The 18,480-nt window shown below is 53.6% G+C and overlaps 1 protein-coding gene across 7 annotated transcripts in view; it reads right to left on the reverse strand.

Moving 5' to 3' along the window:
- Window positions 1–7,270: 7,270 nt before the first annotated feature.
- arap1 (ArfGAP with RhoGAP domain, ankyrin repeat and PH domain 1) overlaps window positions 7,271–18,480 on the reverse strand; it is a 209,758-nt gene continuing 198,548 nt past the window's right edge. For 4 of the 7 annotated variants that reach the window (XM_087988449.1, XM_087988451.1, XM_087988450.1 and 1 more), the window contains 3 exons: window positions 17,278–17,433; window positions 12,416–12,453; window positions 7,273–7,744 (listed from right to left, as the gene is read on the reverse strand). In XM_087988449.1, coding sequence (XP_087844575.1) covers window positions 12,436–12,453; window positions 17,278–17,433 — 174 coding nt within the window. In that variant the 3' untranslated portion in view covers window positions 7,273–7,744; window positions 12,416–12,435. Of the gene's footprint in view, window positions 7,745–12,415; window positions 12,454–17,277; window positions 17,434–18,480 lie in introns of all 7 variants that reach the window. The other 3 variants (XM_087988447.1, XM_087988448.1, XM_087988446.1) reach the window with 1 other exon arrangement.

An 18,480-nucleotide genomic window follows, 5' to 3' on the forward strand; every position in this document is an offset into this window, starting at 1 on the left:
AGCGCGGTGAGAGAGTGGTGAGAGTGAGCACGGTGAGAGTGAGCGCAGTGAGTGAGCGCGGTGAGAGTGAGCGCGGTGAGTGAGCGCGGTGAGAGTGAGCGCGGTGAGAGAGTGGTGAGAGTGAGCGCTGTGAGTGAGCGCAGTGAGAGTGAGCGCGGTGAGTGAGCGCGGTGAGAGTGAGCGCGGTGAGTGAGCGCAGTGAGAGTGAGTGCGGTGAGAGAGTGGTGAGAGTGAGCGCGGTGAGAGTGAGCGCAGTGAGTGAGCGCGGTGAGAGTGAGCGCGGTGAGTGAGCGCGGTGACAGTGAGCGCAGTGAGAGTGAGTGCGGTGAGAGAGTGGTGAGAGTGAGCGCGGTGAGAGTGAGCGCGGTGAGTGAGCGCAGTGAGAGTGAGTGCGGTGAGAGAGTGGTGAGAGTGAGCGCGGTGAGAGTGAGCGCAGTGAGTGAGCGCGGTGAGAGTGAGCGCGGTGAGTGAGCGCAGTGAGAGTGAGTGCGGTGAGAGAGTGGTGAGAGTGAGCGCGGTGAGAGTGAGTGCAGTGAGTGAGCGCAGTGAGAGTGAGTGCGGTGAGAGAGTGGTGAGAGTGAGCGCGGTGAGAGTGAGCGCGGTGAGTGAGCGCAGTGAGAGTGAGTGCGGTGAGAGAGTGGTGAGAGTGAGCGCGGTGAGAGTGAGTGCAGTGAGTGAGCGCGGTGAGAGTGAGTGCAGTGAGTGAGCGCGGTGAGAGTGAGCGCGGTGAGTGAGCGCGGTGAGAGTGAGTGCGGTGAGAGTGAGTGCAGTGAGTGAGCGCGGTGAGAGTGAGCGCGGTGAGTGAGTGGGGTGAGAGTGAGTGCAGAGAGTGAGCGCGGTGAGAGTGAGCGCGGTGAGAGTGAGCGCGGTGAGAGTGAGCACGGTGAGAGTGAGTGCGGTGAGAGTGAGTGCGGTGATAGTGAGTGCAGTGAGTGAGCGCGGTGAGTGAGCGCGGTGAGAGTGAGTGCGGTGACAGTGAGCGCGGTGACAGTGAGCGCAGTAAGTGAGCGCGGTGAGAGTGAGCGCGGTGAGTGAGCGCGGTTAGAGTGAGCGCGGTGAGAGTGAGTGCGGTGACAGTGAGCGCGGTGAGAGTGAGTGCGGTGACAGTGAGTACGGTGACAGTGAGGGCGGTGAGAGTGAGCGCAGTGAGAGTGAGCGCAGTGAGAGTGAGCGCAGTGAGAGTGAGCGCTGTGACAGTGAGTGCTGTGAGTGAGCGGGGTGAGAGTGAGCGCAGTGAGAGTGAGCGCGGTGACAGTGAGCGCGGTGAGAGTGAGCGCGGTGAGAGTGAGCGCAGTGAGAGTGAGCGCAGTGAGAGTGAGCGCAGTGAGAGTGAGCACGGTGACAGTGAGCGCGGTGAGAGTGAGCGCGGTGAGAGTGAGCGCAGTGAGAGTGAGCGCAGTGAGAGTGAGCGCAGTGAGAGTGAGCGCAGTGAGAGTGAGCGCTGTGAGTGAGCGCGGTGAGAGTGAGCGCAGTGAGAGTGAGCACGGTGACAGTGAGCGCGGCGAGAGTGAGCGCTGTGAGTGAGCGCGGTGAGAGTGAGTGCGGTGAGAGTGAGCGCAGTGAGAGTGAGCGCAGAGTGAGCGCAGTGAGAGTGAGTGCAGTGAGAGTGAGCGCTGTGACAGTGAGTGCTGTGAGAGTGAACGCGGTGAGAGAGAGCGCAGTGAGTGAGCGCGGTGAGTGAGCGCGGTGAGTGAGCGCGGTGAGAGTGAGTGCGGTGACAGTGAGCGCGGTGAGAGTGAGCGCAGTGAGAGTGAGCGCTGTGAGTGAGCGCGGTGAGAGTGAGCGCGGTGAGAGAGTGGTGAGAGTGAGCGCGGTGAGAGTGAGCGCAGTGAGTGAGCGCGGTGAGAGTGAGCGCGGTGAGTGAGCGCGGTGAGAGTGAGCGCGGTGAGAGAGTGGTGAGAGTGAGCGCTGTGAGTGAGCGCAGTGAGAGTGAGCGCGGTGAGTGAGCGCGGTGAGAGTGAGCGCGGTGAGTGAGCGCAGTGAGAGTGAGTGCGGTGAGAGAGTGGTGAGAGTGAGCGCGGTGAGAGTGAGCGCAGTGAGTGAGCGCGGTGAGAGTGAGCGCGGTGAGTGAGCGCGGTGACAGTGAGCGCAGTGAGAGAGTGGTGAGAGTGAGCGCGGTGAGAGTGAGTGCAGTGAGTGAGCGCGGTGAGAGTGAGCGCGGTGAGTGAGCGCGGTGAGAGTGAGCGCAGTGAGTGAGCGCGGTGAGAGTGAGCGCGGTGAGAGTGAGCGCGGTGAGAGTGAGCGCGGTGACAGTGAGCGCGGTGACAGTGAGCGCGGTGAGAGTGAGGGCGGTGAGAGTGAGTGCAGTGAGTGAGCGCGGTGAGTGAGCGCGGTGAGAGTGAGCGTGGTGAGAGTGAGCGCGGTGAGTGAGCGCGGTTAGAGTGAGCGCGGTGAGTGAGCGTGGTGAGAGTGAGTGCGGTGACAGTGAGCGCGGTGACAGTGAGCGCGGTGAGAGTGAGCGCGGTGAGTGTGAGCGCGGTGACAGTGAGCGCGGTGAGTGAGCGCGGTGAGAGTGAGTGAGGAGCCTGGAGCCCCCGAGCTGGGAGAGTCTGGGTCTCCGGTGAGCACATCGTCTCCCTGCTGCAGCTTTCCAGTCGGGTTCCCGGGGAAGTGCTGATGTGCAGAAACATCCTGACATCTGGTGAGGTGCCCGGTGCGCTCTATGGAAATGGTTGTATTTGCCTGGAGATGTTGGTGCCCAGGGCCTAACAGGGAGGCCATCTGGGTCAGGGGGTGAGACAAATTGGCCAAGTGCCCAGGCTGGCTTCCATGTTGATTTGTGTCCAATTCAGCCTTTTCTGGCAAGTTTGGAAGCTGAATATTAAAGCAACAATTTTGGTTATTAACCAATGAAGCATTTCGCAGACAATAGAGTCATACAGCACGGAAACAGACCATTCAGCCCAACCTGTCCATGCTGACCATAATTCCCAAACTAAACTAGTCCCATCTGCCTGTTCCTGGCTCATGTCCCTCCAAATCCTTTCCTATTCATGTCCTTATCCAAATGTCTTTTACACATTTGTAATCGTACTTCCTCCGGAAGCTCATTCCACACACAAACCACCCTGCGTGTAAACAATTTGCCCCTCATGTCTTTTTAAAATCTCTCTTCTCTCGCCTTAAAAAATGAGTCCCCAGTCCTGAAATCCCCCATTCTAGGGAAAGGACAACCTCTCTATCTAACCCCCTCATGATTTTATAAACCTCCATCAGGTCAACTCTTGACCTGCTACGCTCCGGTGATAAAGGTCCCAATGTGTCCAGCCCTTCTTTCTCAATCCAACCTTCCACACCCGGCACCATCCTGGGAAATCCATTCCAAACCCTCTCCAGCTTCATAATTTCCTTCCGATAACTGGGTGACCAGAACTGGACAGAGTATTCCAGAAGAGACCTCACCAATGTCCTGTACAACCTCAACTCTTACACTCAAAGGCAATGAAGGCAAGTGAGCTAATCACCTTCTTAACCACTCTGTCTACATATAAAGCAACTTGAAAGAATATTATGTCCCTGAAACTGTTGGTCTCTCTGTCCTACAACACTTCCCAAGGCCCTGCAACGAACTGTGTACATTCTGCCCATCTTTGTTTTACCAAAATGCATAGTCCCCTTTAATTGGCAGCGTGATGGTGCCAAGCAAGAACCTCAACGTCCCAATTGTCAAAATAACACAGAATGAGGCAAAGTCTTTCTTGAACAGAGATGGGTCTCCATGCCCACTTGTGCCAATATCACTCAACCCCCTTGAAGATCCTGCTGAGAGTGTCAGGCGTGGTGAACAAGTCATAGCGGACCCTTCACGCTGACCTGGTTTCTCTCTCTGCACAGATACTGCCCGACCTGCTGAGTTTCTCCAGCACACTTATATCTCACACTTCCCGGCTGCCTCTCCTGCCTTCCCCCTGCCCCAGGCCAAACATGGGGCTCCAGAGCCAGAGTGAACATGGTCGGCTATTACACGGCCCTCTGGGCAATTGGGGTGGGCAGTCAACCTCACAAACTTTCAGCTGGATCCCATTGACAAAGTTACCTCACCTCTTCAGGGCAGTCACTTGCTACCAGGGTAACTAGCTCCAGATCCAGGTAAGCCAGTCCGTTTCCTTGTTGACATTCCCATCACCCTCAGCGGTCAGCTCTGCACACTGCGTTTTATTCCCTTGCCCCTGACAATCCAGGAAGAAAGCCTTCCAAAACAATCCCTCCTTCAGCCCCCACCCTGTCCCGTCTTTCACAATTATTCTCAGGAACTTTCAACTGACGAGTTGTAACGAGAAGTATATATTAACTTGATACCCACCCCCACCTCGAAAATCCCAAGACGTTCAGAAGCGAGGTCAAATTTCCACTATTTTTGTATTTTCAGTCACATTCTTTACCTTGTGGCTTTTTTTTTTGCTCAGCATTGGTCCCCATAGCAACACCAGCTGGTAGTTATGGTAACCGCCTGCATTGGTCAAATCGAGGAGTTCACAACTTCATCACGCATTGAAGGGACCACATCACGAGAAGATCACCGTAGCAACACTCCCAGGTAGTTATTTCTGTTTTTCCCCTCCTTCACCAACTGCCCTCACCCACTAAACCTCACAATCGTTAACCAGACTCCCAGCGTTAGACCAAGTAACAGGAGTAGGCCATTCAGCCCATCGAGTCTGCATCCCCCATTCAATGAGATCATGGCTGATAATCCTCAACTCCCCTTTCCTGCCTTTTCCCCATGACCCTCGATTCCCTTCCTGATTAACAATCTCTCTCTCTCTGAGTCTTGAACATCCTCAGTGACCCAGCCTCGACAGCCCTCCGTGGTAAAGGATTCCACAGATTCACTCCCCTCGGAGAGAGGAAATTCCTCCTCATCTCGGTCGTCAACTACCTCATTCTGAGTCGATGTCCTCTGGGTCCCAGAAAAGGGGAAATGACCTTTCGGCGTTCCCGCCCCTGTCAAGTCCCTTAAGAATCTCGTCTGTTTCAATTCGGTGGCCTCTGATTTTTCTAAACTCCGACGAGTACAGGCCCAACCTCACCACCCTCTCCTCATCAGACAGTCCCCTCAGACCTGGGATCGGTCGAGTGAAGCTCTCTGGACAGGCTCCCCTTAGATAATGGGCCCAAAACTGTTCACAGTATTCCAGCTGGCGTCTGAGTAGTGCCCTGTGTCATTATAACAAGACCGTACACTCTCTATTGTTAACTCCATTCCCTTTGAAGTTTAAGCCAATGTCCCATCTACCTTCCCCGCTGATCTAGCTCACTAGTGTCCTGTGATTTATGGGAAGCCCCCCCCCTTGTAGCTGCAGCATTTCCCCATTTAAACTATATTTTTCTCTATTCTCCCTGCCAAGTGCACATTTACCACAATGTGGAGGTGTCGGTGTTAGAATGGGGTGGACAAAGGCAGAGCCAAGATGAGAGTGTGGCGCTGGAAAAGCCCAGCAGGTCAGGCAGCATCCGAGGAGCAGGAGAATCGACGTTTCGGGCAAAAGCCCTTCATCAGGAAGTCACGCACCTCCAGGTTCCAGTCCGACAGGTTTGGGGGATATGACAAGCTTTCGGGGCGCTATCCCCTTGGTCAGGTGAGGCAGAGGGAAGGGCACAGTCACAGAACGTGCGCACTATCCTCCACTTTACCTGACCAAGGGGATAGCGCCCTGATAGCTTGTCATTTCCCCCAAACCTGTCGGACTGGAACCTGGAGGTGTGTGACCCTCTCACATTTACCCACACAATATCCCACCTGCCAAAGGTTTACTCACTTACCCACCCACCCTGTCATTATCCCTGTCCCCTCACCCCCTGCCACCCTCCCCAATGGGTCTGTCCCCTCTAACCCCCAGGGATCTGTCCCCTTACCAACTCCCCCCATGGCTCTGTTCCCACTCACCCCCAATGGGTCTCCCCCTCACACCTGCATCCCCCCCACAGGTCTGTTCCCCCTCACGCACCAGGGATCTGTCCCCTCACCCCCTATCCCCCCCCCCCCCCCCAAGGTCTGTTCCCTCTCACACCCCCCCAGGGGTCTGTCCCCTCACCCCCTGCCCCCTCCTCACGGGTCTCCCCCCCTCACCCCCTGCCCCTCCCCATGGGTCTCCCCTCTTACCCCCTGCCACCCCACACGGGTCTGTTCCCTGTCATCCCCCAGGGGTCTGTCCCCTCACCCCCTGCCCCCTCCTCACAGGTCTCCCCATGGTCTCCCCTCTTACCCCCTGCCACCCCCCATGGATCTGTTCCCCCACCCCCCCCAGGCATCTGTCCCCTCCCCACGGGTCTCCCCCCCTCACCCCCTGCCACCCCCCTACGGGTCTATCCCCTCACCCCCTGCCACCCCCCCACAGGTCTGATTCCTCTCACCCCCCCAGGAGTCTGTACCCTCACCCCCTGCCCCCTCCTCACAGGTCTCCCACCTCACTCCCTCTCTGGGTCTGTCCCCCTTCCCCACGGGTCTTTACCCCTCACCTCCTGCCCTCCCGGGTCTGTCACCCTCACCTGCTGCCCAGTTAGTTGTCACCATTGGGATGTTCACTGTGATTGTGCCACGTCTTCCCTCGCGCTTGTACCCGATGGTGATCCCAGCACCGATCCCTGTGGTACACCACAAGTGACTGGTCGCTCACAGCGATCAGGCTGTACTCTGCCTGCTCCAGCCCCGCGGTACTCTGTGGTGTAACTGTACCACACAGCCATCTGCTGCTGGGAGAACGTGCTGATTCCATTTGCTACCCACTCCCCAAATCTTCTGTGCCACCTTCCCCCACCACCAACCCTTCCAGCACTACCACCCCAGCCCCACCCACTCTCACGGCTCACCCTCCCACCTCCCAGCTAGGGTGACAGTGTTATCAGGGCGGCACGGTGGCACAGTGGTTAGCACTGCTGCCTCACAGCACCAGGGACCAGGGTTCGATTCCAGCCTCGGGCGACTCTCTGTGTGGAGTTTGCACATTCTCCCCGTGTCTGCGTGGGTTTCCTCCGGGTGCTCCGGTTTCCTCCCACAGTCCAAAGACGTGCAGGTTTGGTGAATTGGCCACGTTAAAGTTGCACGTGGGCTAGGTGGATTAGCCACGGGAAATGCAGGGCTTCTGGGATTGGGAGGGTTACTCTTGGGAGGGTCAGTGTGGACCTGTTGGGCCGAAGGGCCTGTTTCCACACTGTGGGGATTCTATGATCAAACAGGAGTAGGCTGGGCCCATTTGACATTATCAGTGGCCAATGCAGCTCCCTCCCCACCCCTCATTAAACTTCCACAGGACAGCAGAATCAGGAGAAAGATCTGATCCACTTTTATCTCTCACCCCTCAGCCTCTCTCTGCAGCATCTACTCACATTTGTCCGAGTGTGGTACAGACTAGACACCGGAGGCAGATTGGAAGATGAGGAAATCAGGGTTAAATTAAATAAACATTTTCTCAGCTGGTGGAGGGGCTTGGGAAAGGGGGTACAGGTTGTAAAATATGTACAAGCTTTCAGTGGACATTCTCTATGCTACAACAGTTTTACACCGATGCATTAAAAGTCTTTAAATCAGCAGGTGATCCCCGGCACGATCCTCCGCTCCCACACCGACGACTGGCTCAGGTGGATTGCTAGTGTCAGTTCTTCAGCTCGACAGGATCTACGAGGAGTGACGCTCAGTGGAAGGGGCCGCTCCTGCCCCTTCTCCTCCACCTCCCTCCCTCCTCCCTCGGCTGAACACACCCTCCTATCGGTTTCTCTGCTCTGTAGCTTCCAGCTCCTGAGCTTCCTGTCAGAGAAAGACAGCGGCTGAGTTAGGATACGGGCCACAGTTCTCGATGTGACGCGCCCGACCCCAGGTGGAACACTCATGTCTGTGTGGGTTTCCTCCGGGTGCTCCGGTTTCCTCCCACAGTCTGAACTTGTGTAGGTTAGGGTGGATTGGCCGTGGGAAATTGTCCCATATTGTCCAGGGATGTGCAGGTTAGGGTGGATTGGCTGTGGGAAATTGTCCCGTAGTGTCCAGGGATGTGCGGGTTAGGGTGGATTGGCCATGGGAAATTGTCCCATAGTGCCCAGGGATGTGCAGGTTAGGGTGGATTGACCATGGGAAATTGTCCCATAGTGTCCAGGGATGTGCAGGTTAGGGTGGATTGGCCATGGGAAATTGTCCCATAGTGTCCAGGGATGTGCAGGTTAGGGTGGATTGGCCATGGGAAATTGTCCCATAGTTTCCAGGGGTGTGCAGGTTAGGGTGGATTGGCAATGGGAAATTGTCCCATAGTGCCCAGGGATGTGTAGGTTAGGGTGGATTGGCCGTGCTAAATTGTCCCATAGTGCCCAGGGATGTGTAGGTTAGGGTGGATTGGCCATGGGAAATTGTCCCATAGTGCCCAGGGATGTGCAGGTTAGGGTGGATTGACCATGGGAAATTGTCCCATAGTGTCCAGGGATGTGCAGGTTAGGGTGGATTGGCCATGGGAAATTGTCCCATAGTGTCCAGGGATGTGCAGGTTAGGGTGGATTGGCCATGGGAAATTGTCCCATAGTGTCCAGGGATGTGCAGGTTAGGGTGGATTGGCCGTGGGAAATTGTCCCATAGTGTCCAGGGATGTGCAGGTTAGGGTGGATTGGCCATGGGAAATTGTCCCATAGTTTCCAGGGGTGTGCAGGTTAGGGTGGATTGGCAATGGGAAATTGTCCCATAGTGCCCAGGGATGTGTAGGTTAGGGTGGATTGGCCGTGCTAAATTGTCCCATAGTGCCCAGGGATGTGTAGGTTAGGGTGGATTGGCCATGGAAAATTGTCCCATAGAGTCCAGGGATGTGTAATTTATGGAGGACTGGCCGCGCTAAATTGTTCCATAGTGTCCAAGGATGTGTAGGTTAGGGTGGATTGGCCATGGGAAATTGTCCCATAGAGCCCAGGGATGTGTAGGTTAGGGTGGATTGGCCATGGGAAATTGTCCCATATGGCCCAGGGATGTGTAGGTTAGGGTGGATTGGCCATGCTAAATTGTCCCATAGTGCCCAGGGATGTGTAGGTTAGGGTGGATTGGCCATGGGAAATTGTCCCATAGTTTCTGGGATGTGTAGGTTAGGGTGCATTGGCTGCGCTAAATTGTCCCATAGTGTCCAGGGATGTGTAGGTTAGGGTGAATTGGCCATGGGAAATTGTCCCATAGTGTCCAGGGATGTGTAGGTTAGGGTGAATTGGCCATGGGAAATTGTCCCATGGTGTCCAGGGATGTGTAGGTTAGGGTGGATTGGCCGTGCTAAATTGTCCCATAGTGTCCAAGGATGTGTAGGTTAGGGTGGATTGGCCGTGGGAAATTGTCCCATAGTGTCCAGGGATGTGCAGGTTAGGGTGGATTGGCCATGGGAAATTGTCCCATAGTTTCCAGGGGTGTGCAGGTTAGGGTGGATTGGCAATGGGAAATTGTCCCATAGTGCCCAGGGATGTGTAGGTTAGGGTGGATTGGCCGTGCTAAATTGTCCCATAGTGCCCAGGGATGTGTAGGTTAGGGTGGATTGGCCATGGAAAATTGTCCCATAGAGTCCAGGGATGTGTAATTTATGGAGGACTGGCCGCGCTAAATTGTTCCATAGTGTCCAAGGATGTGTAGGTTAGGGTGGATTGGCCATGGGAAATTGTCCCATAGAGCCCAGGGATGTGTAGGTTAGGGTGGATTGGCCATGGGAAATTGTCCCATATGGCCCAGGGATGTGTAGGTTAGGGTGGATTGGCCATGCTAAATTGTCCCATAGTGCCCAGGGATGTGTAGGTTAGGGTGGATTGGCCATGGGAAATTGTCCCATAGTTTCTGGGATGTGTAGGTTAGGGTGAATTGGCCATGGGAAATTGTCCCATAGTGTCCAGGGATGTGTAGGTTAGGGTGAATTGGCCATGGGAAATTGTCCCATAGTGCCCAGGGATGTGCAGGTTAGGGTGGATTGACCATGGGAAATTGTCCCATAGTGTCCAGGGATGTGCAGGTTAGGGTGGATTGGCCATGGGAAATTGTCCCATAGTGTCCAGGGATGTGCAGGTTAGGGTGGATTGGCCATGGGAAATTGTCCCATAGTTTCCAGGGGTGTGCAGGTTAGGGTGGATTGGCAATGGGAAATTGTCCCATAGTGCCCAGGGATGTGTAGGTTAGGGTGGATTGGCCGTGCTAAATTGTCCCATAGTGCCCAGGGATGTGTAGGTTAGGGTGGATTGGCCATGGGAAATTGTCCCATAGTGCCCAGGGATGTGCAGGTTAGGGTGGATTGACCATGGGAAATTGTCCCATAGTGTCCAGGGATGTGCAGGTTAGGGTGGATTGGCCATGGGAAATTGTCCCATAGTGTCCAGGGATGTGCAGGTTAGGGTGGATTGGCCATGGGAAATTGTCCCATAGTGTCCAGGGATGTGCAGGTTAGGGTGGATTGGCCGTGGGAAATTGTCCCATAGTGTCCAGGGATGTGCAGGTTAGGGTGGATTGGCCATGGGAAATTGTCCCATAGTTTCCAGGGGTGTGCAGGTTAGGGTGGATTGGCAATGGGAAATTGTCCCATAGTGCCCAGGGATGTGTAGGTTAGGGTGGATTGGCCGTGCTAAATTGTCCCATAGTGCCCAGGGATGTGTAGGTTAGGGTGGATTGGCCATGGAAAATTGTCCCATAGAGTCCAGGGATGTGTAATTTATGGAGGACTGGCCGCGCTAAATTGTTCCATAGTGTCCAAGGATGTGTAGGTTAGGGTGGATTGGCCATGGGAAATTGTCCCATAGAGCCCAGGGATGTGTAGGTTAGGGTGGATTGGCCATGGGAAATTGTCCCATATGGCCCAGGGATGTGTAGGTTAGGGTGGATTGGCCATGCTAAATTGTCCCATAGTGCCCAGGGATGTGTAGGTTAGGGTGGATTGGCCATGGGAAATTGTCCCATAGTTTCTGGGATGTGTAGGTTAGGGTGAATTGGCCATGGGAAATTGTCCCATAGTGTCCAGGGATGTGTAGGTTAGGGTGAATTGGCCATGGGAAATTGTCCCGTAGTGTCCAGGGATGTGTAGGTTAGGGTGGATTGGCTGCGCTAAATTGTCCCATAGTGTCCAAGGATGTGTAGGTTAGGGTGGATTGGCCATGGGAAATTGTCCCATAGTGTCCAGGGATATGCAGGTTAGGGTGAATTGGCCATGGGAAATTGTCCCATAGTGTCCAGGGATGTGTAGGTTAGGGTGAATTGGCCATGGGAAATTGTCCCATAGTGTCCAGGGATGTGTAGGTTAGGGTGAATTGGCCATGGGAAATTGTCCCATGGTGTCCAGGGATGTGTAGGTTAGGGTGGATTGGCCGTGCTAAATTGTCCCATAGTGTCCAAGGATGTGTAGGTTAGGGTGGATTGGCCATGGGAAATTGTCCCATGGTGTCCAGGGATATGCAGGTTAGGGTGGATTGGCCATGGGAAATTGTCCCATAGTGCCCAGGGATGTGCAGGTTAGGGTGGATTGGCCATGCTTAATTGTCTCATAGTGTCCAGCGATGTGCAGGCTAGGATGGATTGGCTATGCTAAATTTCCCCATAGTGTCCAGGGATATGCAGGTTAGGGTGGATTGGCCATGCTAAATTTCCCCATAGTGTCCAGGGATATGCAGGTTCGGGTGGATTGGCTATGCTAAGTTGTCCCATAGTGCCCAGGGATGTGTAGGTTAGGGTGGATTGGCCATGCTAAATTGTCCCATAGTGTCCAGGGATGTGCAGGTTAGGGTGAATTGGACATACTAAGTTGTCCCATAGTGCCCAGGGATGTGTAGGTTAGGGTGGATTGGCTATGCTAAGTTGTCCCATAGTGCCCAGGGATGTGCAGGTTAGGGTGGATTGGCCATGCTAAGTTGTCCCATAGTGCCCAGGGATGTGTAGGTTAGGGTGGATTGGCCATGCTAAGTTGTCCCATCATGTCCAGGGATGTGTAGGTTAGGTTGGATTGGCCATGGGAAATTGTTCAATAGTGTCCAAGGATGTGTAGGTTAGGGTGGAATGGCCATGGGAAATTGTCCCATAGTGCCCGGGATGTGTAGGTTACGGTGGATTGGCCCTGCTAAATTGTCCCATCATGTCCAGGGATGTGTAGGTTAGGTTGGATTGGCCATGGGGAATTGTCCTATAGTGCCCAGGGATGTGTAGGTTAGGGTGGGTTAGCCATGGGGAATTCAGGGTTACAGGGATAGAGTAAGGGGGGGCTGGGTCTGGGTTGGTTGCCCTTCGGAGGGTCAGTGTGGACTCGATGGGCCGAATGGTCTGCTTCCACACAGTAAAGATTCTATGATTCTGTCTGAGCCAAACTTGGGGTCAGTAACCTGGACATGGATCAGGTGTCGTGGGCACACAGTTTAAGGCACCTGTGGGGGTTAGGGGTCAGGGATCCAGGTCAGTCTGGGTCAGGGTTAGGGTAGTACATGTCCCACTTTTTGTCCTCACCTTGACTGGAGTCCAGGCTTTCACTGCTGCTTAAAGATCTAGAAAACAGCAAATTAGAATTAGACACAAAATCACGAGTGAAGATTTATTGCCTCACTTGCTGCTGTCTTCACTAATGCAACATGTTGTAGAGTCACTGCCCTCCTCTGCAATAACCTTCGACAAGGAATAGGCAAAACAAACACCAGCCTCTCAGGCCCCCACTCCCCCCCCTCCAACCCGAGCAGACACTCCACTGCCCCAGGAGAGAGGAGGGGGGTAGGAGAGGAGTGGGGTAGGAGAGGCTGGGGGACACCACCCCCTGCAAGTTCCATCCCAGCCATTCCCCACTCCCCATCCTGACTTGGAAATATATCACCGTTCCTTCACTGTCACTGGGTCACAATCCTGGAATCCCCTCCCTAAGGGCATTGTGGGTCTACCCACAGCACATGGACTGCAGCGGTTCAAGAAGGCAGCTCACCCCCACCTTCTCAAGGGGGCAACTAGGGATGGGTGATAAATACTAGGCCCAGTCAGCAACACCCATATCACATGATTAAAAAGCAAAAGCCCACTCAATAATCTGGGCGGCATGGTGGCTCGGTGGTTAGCACTGCTGCCTCACAGCGCCAGGGACCAGGGTTCGACACCAGCCTCGGGTGACTGTCTGCGTGGGTTTCCTCCAGGTGCTCCGGTTTCCTCCCGCAGTCCAAAGATGTGCAGGTCAGGTGAATTGGCCATGCTAAATTGCCCGTAGTGTCCAGGGATGTGTACGGTAGATGCATTATTCAGGGGTAAATGCAGAGCAGTAGGGGAACAAGTCTGGGTGGGTTACTCTTCAGAGGGCCAGTGTGGACTTGTTGGGCTGAAGGGCCTGTTTCCACACTGTGGGGATTCTATGATGTAGTTCGGATGTTTGGGTGAGAGATCCAGGGCCCCAGGTCAATTCTGTCTGGGAGGGGGTGGTTTCGAACCCCATTGTGGCTGAGTGAAATGCAAATTCAATAAAAATCTGGAATTAAAAGCCAGTCGAATGGTTGCCATTGACAACTGGTGCAAAAGCCCACCCAGCACGCTAACACAGGAACAGGAGGAGGCCATTCAGCCCATCGAGCCTGCCCTGCCATTCAATACGATCATGGCTAATCAAAAGCTTCTGTTCTCTCTGCTACCCCAGCCCTAGCACCCTGTGGACCACAGAAGGAAATCTGCCACCTTTTCCTGGTCCAGCCTACACGTGACTCCAGTCTCAGATTAATCTCTTACTGATCTCAGAGATAGCTGAGAGAGCCACCCTGGGGCAATTAGGGATGGAAAACACATGCTGGATTTACCAGCAACACCCACATGGACAAATAACCCAAAAAACCCACAGGAGGTGCCAGTGACTGTTGACACGGGAGCTCATTAGTGACACATTAGTGAATTAGATTAGATTAGATTCCCTACAGTGTGGAACCAGGCCCTTCGGCCCAACCAGTCCACACCGACCCTCTGAAGAGTAACCCAGTTCCCTCTGACTAATGCACCTAACACTATGGGCAGTTTAGCATGGCCAATTCACCCTAACCAGCACATCTTTGGACAGTGGGAGGAAACCGGAGCACCCGGAGGAAACCCACACAGACACGGGGAGAATGTGCAAACTCCACACAGACAGTCGCCTGAGGTGGCAATTGAACCCAGGTCTCTGGTGCTGTGAGGCAGCAGTGCTAACCACTGAGCCACCGTGCCGCCCTAAAGACTATTCGGCCCATCAAGGCTGCTTCACCATTCAATATGATGATGGTGGGCCATCCAACTCAATCCCCTGCTCCTGGTTTCTCCCCATATCCATTGATCCCTAAGAACTATATCATAGTGTGGAAGCAGGCCATTCAGCCCTCTGAAGAGCATCCTATCCCCTCAGCCTATCTCTGTAACCTTGCATTCCCATGACCAATACAGTTAACCTGCACATCTTTAGGCTGGAGCACCCGGAGGAAACCCACGCAGATTGTGTAAACTCCACACCAACAGTTGCCCGAGGCTGGAATCGAACCTGGGTCCCTGACGCTATGAAGCAGCAGCGCTAACCACTGAGCCACCATGCCGCCCCGTACACCAATGGGAGATGATCAGGGACACTGTGAAGTCATACAGCAATCACAAACATCACTTCCCCACTTCAATCAGCAATGGGTGGGTATCTGAAGTGTCATAAATTCAAGGCTATGGGCCAAGTGTGTGAAAGTGGAATGAATGCAGGACACTACTACAGTTTGACAATACAGACTCAATGGGCTGAAGGGTTTCGTCTGTACTGTATTACTGTCTGATGAATCAGCACTGTTACAGCTCAGTCATTAATCTTTAACAGGCTTCACCTGTTGAGCTAAACAGTGCGGGACCCATCTTACTGCCTTCATCTCAGACCCCATCGCACGTTTGGCCAACTGATTCACATCACCAACTTTGTTCCAAAATTAGAAATTCCTTTGGTAAATGTACAGGATATGTACAGACCACTACTTGCTATACATGCAACATCTGCATTCATGTAGCACCTTTAGTTGTGAAAGACATTCCCAGGTACTTGACGTGAACAATTATCAAAACATAATTACTAACAGAGGGGTTATTTACACAGGTGACTGACCGCTTTACCAAGAAGGAGGAAGTGAGGACTGCAGGTGCTGGAGATCAGAGTCCAGAGTGTGGTGCTGGAAAAGCACAGCAGGTCAGGCAACGTCCGAGGAGCAGGAGAATCGACGTTTCAGGCATAAGCCCTTCATCTCCTGCTCCCCGGATGCACCACACTGAGGCAGGTTTTCAAAAGTGTATTAGAGGAGGAAGAGAGGTCACAATAGATCTCAAGATATTGGAGCAAAATTAGGCCATTCAGCCCATTGAATGGCAGAGCAGACTCAATCATGGCTGAAAGGTTTCTTAATCCCATTCTCCCACCTTCTCCCTGTAACCCTTGACCCCCTTAGTAATTAGGAACCTAACTATCTCTGTCTCAAATACACTCAGTGATGACCTCCACAGCACTCTATTGCTGAAGAAACCCCTCCTCATCTCAGTTCTAAAGGGTCGCCCCTTCACCCTGAGGCTGGGCCCTCGGGTCCTAACCTCTCCTCCTGGTGGAAACATCTTCTCCACATCCTCTCTATCCAGGCCTCTCAGTGTTCTGGAAGTTTCCATGAGATTTCCCCTCGACCTTCTAAACTCCATCAATTAGAGTCATAGAGTCACAGAGACGTACATTACAGAAACAGACCCTTCAGTCCAACCTGTTCATGCCGACCAGATATCCCAACCCAATCTAGTCCCACCTGCCAGCACCCGGCCCATATCCCTCCAAACCCTTCCTATTCATATACCCAACCAAATGCCTCTTAAATGTTGCAATTGTACCAGCCTCCACCACATCCTCTGGCAGCTCATTCCATACACGTACCACCCTCTGTGTGAAAAAGTTGCCCCTTAGGTCTCTCTTATGTCTTTCCCCTCTCGCCCTAAACCTATGCCCTCTAGTTCCGGTCTCCCCCACCCCAGGGAAAAGACCTTGTCTATTTATCCTATCCATGCCCCTCATGATTTTATAAACCTCTATAAGGTCACCCCTCAGCCTCCGACGCTCCAGGGAAAACAGTCCCAGCCTGTTCAGCCTCTCCCTGTAGCTCAGATCCTCCAACCCTGGCAACATCCTTGTAAATCTTTTCTGAACCCTTTCAAGTTTCACAACATCTTTCCGATAGGAAGGAGACCAGAACTGCACGCAATATTCAACAGTGGCCTAACCAATGTCCTGTACAGCCGCAACATGACCTCCCAACTCCTGTACTCAATACTCTGACCAATAAAGGAAAGCATACTACACGCCTTCTTCAATGTACAGTTGCAACATGACCTCCCAACTCAGTCTGAAACAGTCCTCCTCAAACCTATTCCCACTATGACCCTATCTCAAGGCTTGAAAATGATGGCCATTCCTCAGTGAGAGAGCAGGGAGCTGGTACTGAGAGACTCAGGGAGCGGGATACTGTTCTGCTGGGAGGGCACCTGTTTTCCTTCAGAGCTCCATCAGATACCACCACCCAACAGAGTTCAGAGCCCCACTTCAGGATTACGGCAACCAGTGTCAAAACACCTCCCTCTGTGAGCATTGCTTCATATCAGACGCAAGGATCCATCCTCTGAAAACAAAAGGAATCAGCTCAAGCCTCTCATCTTTTTCTTGAAGGACCTTGGAGCGCCTATTGCTACCTATTGTTTTCTCAGCCCGGCCAATCAGAGTTGAGTTGTCAACCAATCAGCACCCTTCCCCTTTGAGATGGAGATGCTGGTGACGGTTTGAGACGTGGCATTCTTGTGTTGATCCTGACGAGAGTGAGACATGAGGTTTTGCTCGAGGGTTTCTCCTGTTTCAGTGAGATTGCCCCCAGCTGGGTGTTGGATGAGGGATGGGAAGTTTGGGGTAAACGAGAATTGAAGGTGTCTGGGACCTGTGTACATGAGCTGCCCGTTCTATGCCAACCTCATCTGCCCAGTGCCTTCAGCGGATGCCAACTGGCTGGGATGACCCTTAGAGTCCCCCCTGGAGGGATCCTCAGTTTGACCACTCATCCTCAAGATAGTGGAGGGAGATCTTCACTTCACGCTGCCCCTCGGTCAGTTCCAACACAGTGAGCGGGGCAGGAATGACTGACACAACGTCCAGTCCAGCAAAACTAATGTGTGGAACCAGGGTCGGAGGCATCACAGCTCAGTCCTATCACCTGTGCCCTCACCAACCCCCTCAGTAACCGCCCCCCCACCCAGCCCCCTGCTCCCACCCCTGCCTGGGTGTACAGGGTAACGTGCTAGTGATGGACACGTGTTTGACGAGCACTCACTGAGAGAGGGTCAGCAGTAAAGGCAGCCACACTGTTCCTCATTTCACTGGCATTGCCTCGCAGAGGGATCAGGGAGACGTTATTAAACCTGGAGTCTGGAGGTGACCGCGAGGTCCGTGAGCTGGAAGGGTTCATTGGCCACACATCCCCGTCGTGCTGAGGAAAACAAACACAGGGGGGTGGGGGCGGAGAGAGAGAGAGAGACAGAGACAGAGAGAGAGAGACAGAGAGAGAGAGAGAGAGAGAGAGAGGGTGGGGAGAGAGAGAGGAGAGAGAGAGAGAGAGAGAGAGAGAGAGAGAGAGGAGAGAGAGAGAGGAGAGAGAGAGGAGAGAGAGAGGAGAGAGAGAGGAGAGAGAGAGGAGAGAGAGAGAGAGAGAGAGGAGAGAGAGAGGAGAGAGAGAGGAGAGAGAGAGGAGAGAGAGAGGAGAGAGAGAGGAGAGAGAGAGGAGAGAGAGAGAGGAGAGAGAGAGAGGAGAGAGAGAGGGAGAGGAGAGAGACACAGAGAGAGACAGAGAGAGAGACACAGAGTGAGACAGAGTGAGACAGAGTGAGACAGAGTGAGACAGAGTGAGACAGAGTGAGAGAGAGAGAGAGAGAGAGAGAGGGTGGGGGAGAGAGAGAGGGAGAGAGAGAGGAGAGAGAGAGAGAGAGAGAGGAGAGAGAGAGAGAGTGGGGGAAGAGAGAGAGAGGGAGAGAGAGAGGAGAGAGAGAGAGGAGAGAGAGAGAGAGAGAGGGGGGGGGGAGAGAGACAGAGAGAGAGAGAGAGAGAGAGAGAGAGACACACAAAGAGAGACAGACAGGGGGAGGGGGGAAGAGAGAGAAAGAGAGACAGAGAGAGTGAGAAACCCCATCACACACACACCTGGAAACAAGAGCACATGCCCATCTCCCCCACCCCACACCCCTCACCCTGATAACCCCAGAATCCCTCACTGTGTCCATCAGACTATTAGATATAGAAGCTGAGTTAGGCCATTCAGCCCATTGAGTCTAGTCTGCCATTCGATCATGATTGATACGTTTCTCAACCCCATTCACCCTGTGACCTTTGACCCCCTTACTAATCAGGAACCTATCTATCTCTGTCTTAAATACACTCAGTGACTTGGCCTCCACAGCCCCCTGCGGTAATGAGTCCCACAGATTCCCCACCCTCTGGCTGAAGAAACCCCTCCTCATCTCAGTTCTAAAGGGTCGCCCCT

Source organism: Chiloscyllium plagiosum, unplaced genomic scaffold, assembly GCF_037043375.1.
Source record: "Chiloscyllium plagiosum isolate Xiang-an unplaced genomic scaffold, Cpla_swu_hap1 HiC_scaffold_6, whole genome shotgun sequence".
Lineage (NCBI taxonomy): Eukaryota > Metazoa > Chordata > Chondrichthyes > Orectolobiformes > Hemiscylliidae > Chiloscyllium > Chiloscyllium plagiosum.